The sequence below is a fragment of the Oncorhynchus kisutch genome, unplaced genomic scaffold (assembly GCF_002021735.2).
Source record: "Oncorhynchus kisutch isolate 150728-3 unplaced genomic scaffold, Okis_V2 Okis03b-Okis08b_hom, whole genome shotgun sequence".
Classification (NCBI taxonomy): domain Eukaryota; kingdom Metazoa; phylum Chordata; class Actinopteri; order Salmoniformes; family Salmonidae; genus Oncorhynchus; species Oncorhynchus kisutch.
Window position 1 is genome coordinate 3,614,905 of NW_022261980.1, and position 3,494 is coordinate 3,618,398.

The 3,494-nt window shown below is 41.8% G+C and overlaps 1 protein-coding gene across 1 annotated transcript; it reads left to right on the forward strand.

Annotated features, from left to right (window-relative positions):
* The first annotated feature begins 396 nt into the window (after positions 1-396).
* On the forward strand, positions 397-2,984 carry LOC109883080 (major histocompatibility complex class I-related gene protein). The gene is made up of 2 exons (XM_020475128.2): positions 397-550; positions 1,500-2,984. The coding sequence occupies exons 1-2, from the start codon at positions 493-495 to the stop codon at positions 2,453-2,455; spliced, it is 1,014 nt and encodes a 337-aa protein (XP_020330717.2). The 5' UTR covers positions 397-492; the 3' UTR covers positions 2,456-2,984.
* Positions 2,985-3,494: the final 510 nt, after the last annotated feature.

The window sequence follows — 3,494 nt, forward strand, 5'->3', positions numbered from 1 at the left end:
ATTGTGTGCCTTCCTATGGGACTCCCCATCACGGCCGGTTGTGATACAGCCTGGAATCAAACCAGGGTGTCTGTAGGGAAGCCTCAAGCACTGAGATGCAGTCTTAGATCGCTGCGCCACTCGGGAGCCCAAAAGGAGGGCAAGATTGATGTGTAGGGTTATTGAGGTAGGACAGGGATGGGGTGGGGGGGGGGGTGTGAAAGGGATTTGGGGAATGGGGAGGATTTATAATAGTTATAATAGTTTTCTTAGTAGTACAGGATTAGAAAGGAGAATTAAGTTTCACTTAATGTTTGTTTCATTATTCATTTAGTCTGTAAACTGTGATTGACTACACACTCCAGTACAGTAGGTGGCAACATGCACCTCTAACATTTGTTTGTGGATGGGCATAATATTACAGAAGAAGAAGGATTAGCGAAAGGGAAAGTGTCTCCAGAGTTAGAAACTGTTTTGTGAGGCTACCGCAAAAGCAGTGAACATTTCTGAATCATGGGCAAACTGTCTGTCTTTTTGTTTGTTCTTTCATTTTCCACCATTGTCAACGCAGGTAAGATGGACTATCTACTTTCTCTCAACTCATTGAAAGATTTGTTGTGTTATAAAATGTTAAACAAAACGTTTGGGATTATAGGTTATCTGCATTTTTGTCAAAAGTGAGTGATTGACATAGCATTGCTCTGTTCAATATTCTCTACCTAGAGAGTACTCTAAATACCCCAATTCATGTTGTTGAGTTCAAAAGAGCACAAGATCAAAATAGCTGACACCAGGCAGCTGCACAGATAGGGCTCTACCTGTGTAGAGCACGTGCTATACTTTTCCCTTCCATTGTCCAAAGTCTCATGCCCTTTTGGGTGGTGGTATAATTTCCCCCAAAATGTAATTTTTTTGTGGAAATGTTTTGTCATTGTTGTTCAGACCCTGTGTCAACAACTTCACTACCCCACCCCATCCATTGGTTGCTCCTGTTGATATGCTCTGTACAGAGCTTGCGCACATGCCCAGTTGTGCCCTTTTCCCCTCCAGTCTGCCCTGCACAGAGAATGACTGAGCCCGGTATCCAAACATGCATGACTTGAGAGATGTGGTCACTGGTCCAGTGTGTGTAGCTGACTACCTAGTTCAAATATCAACAGTACAGCCACAGCAGCATAACATTTCATTATCACTTGATAACCCTTGATTTTGCCTACACCATCATCAATATTCAGTCTGATTGGCTGATACTCACAGCAGAGAGAGGCAGAAAGAAAGAGTTAAATTACAATCAGTGTAAAGTAAATAGAGTTCGCTAACTAGTATATTTACATCAATCATCAACATCAATGATCAGCTGATAGCCCACCCTCTTTCTCAATCATGTCTTTAGGAGGCACTAACTATCTTAATTACAATTTGTGATGATGAGTGAAAGCCAAATATCTTAGCAGATAAAACCTTATAGTCCCAGGCTCTCGAAATGTCCATAACTGTGTATAATATCACTCCTCTCCCAGGTTCAGGATCACATTCTCTGTGGGCACTTGCAAATTACATCATCGGGGAGACGCCTTTCCCTGAGTTTACGGCTGTGGTGATGTTGGATGACATCCATGTGGTTTACTATGACTCCAACGATAAACAGCCTGTCTACAGGGGACCTAAACCAAATGGAAAAATACATGATGAAGTAGTACAGGATGGAGATTATGTGTTTGGAATTATGTACCACCACATGAAAGGCAGATCATTTCACCTAAAGCACCACTTTAATCTCACAGGAGGTGTTCAAGTTCAGCAAAGATTGACTGGCTGTGAAATGTTGGACAATGGTGAACCAGCTCTGATCATGGAAAAAGACACTTTCAATGCCATTTATACAGATCAAACGTTATATTACAACATGACACATTTTACATATGATGCTGGGAAACTACGACCAGGATATGATGGGGTGAGGAGAGAATATCTTAGAACACTTTATGGGAATGTTTTCCTTCCCATTTGCATCAGAACACTGAAGAGAATCCTGAAGAGAGAGAAGAACGTTGTGATGCGTAAAGTTCCTCCCAGACTCAGGTTGATAAAGAAAGAGGTTTCTGGAGGGTTTCAGGTGAGCTGCCTGGCGTTTGGTTTCTACCCCCGCCACATCAACATGACCCTGCTGAGAGACGGCCAGCCAGTGGCAGAACAGGAGCTGACAGGGGGGGAGGTTCTGCCTAGTGGAGATGGGACCTACCAGCTGAGGAAGAGTCTGGAGGTCAGTACTGAGGAGCTAAATAAGAGACACAACTACACCTGTACTGCCTTTCACCTCAGTCTGGACAACAAGCTGGATGTCAGTTGGGAGTCTGGGGCAGAGAGAGTTCACCTATCCACCCTCTCAGTTCTACTGGTGATGCTGCTGATTCTTATTCTATTGGGCATTTTCATTTGTGTCAAAGGGAGAAGACGCACCGCATCGCAGACATAGTCTCAAGATTTCAGATTTAGATCTTCAGATTCTAAGACATAAGGGACAGCGCATACTTCTGATACTGAATGTGTTGTCTTTTGCAGATCATCATTCTAACAAGTTGTCCTATTATAATGTGAGCACATATGCTGCCGGCGGGCCCAGTTATACAGGAAAGCTCAACCTGTGCTCTGCCTCTACAATCCGAGTGGCTATTCCTCACGCACCTAGAACCTAACGCTTCAATATAGTATAAATATTTATGATGATAGATGCTTGACTGCCATTTGACAAATATTAACATTATCCTATTTCTGTCATATGTTGGGTACAGTCGGCGCTTGCCTTTGTTGGTAATTATTGCAATAGCATGTTCAAAAGGTTTAAACCAGTTCGCAATTGTTTTATTTCATTCTTTGGCCAAATTAAGTTCCAACTGTAATGCTGTGTTTGCCGCCAATATAATAGCATGCTCATATATTCCCTATGAACAACTTCTTGACTTACTTTTGATATTATCCTAATAAAGTGTAGCAACTTTTGTGAAGGTTTGGTGTGGTGTGGCTATTATTGAACTTTAGCTGCTGCAGGTGTATGATATGAAGGCAGTGCACCCTGGTGCTCCAACTGACTCAGACAGTTGAACTTGAGGTGAGGAACTGTTTCAGGCCTACCAGAGTTACTCCTATAATCTAACAAAATAATGTTTACCTTTATACTAAATATTCTGATCTAAAATAAACAAATGAACCTCCTTCTTGTAAGTCTATATCTGTATAGCAAAAATATATCTAAAAAAATATGTGTATATGTCCCGTCCTGACCTTAGTTCCTTTATGTCTTATTTTAGTTTGGTCAGGGTGTGAGTTGGGGTGGGCATTCTGTGTTCTATGTTTTTGTATTTCTGTGTTTGGCCTGGTATGGTTCCCAATCAGAGGCAGCTGTTTATCGTTGTCTCTGATTGAGAACCATACTTAGGCAGCCTGTTTTCCCACTATGATTTATTATATCTGCATATCAAAAAGCAGATACATTAATGTCACATACAAGGGCGGAC

Excerpts from the sequence above, each read along its gene's own strand:
- LOC109883080 (XM_020475128.2), top strand. The coding sequence starts at position 493 with ATGGGCAAACTGTCTGTCTTTTTGTTTGTTCTTTCATTTTCCACCATT. Across the intron at positions 551-1,499 it reads TTCCACCATTGTCAACGCAG|GTTCAGGATCACATTCTCTG; the intron begins GTAAGATGGACT and ends CTCCTCTCCCAG.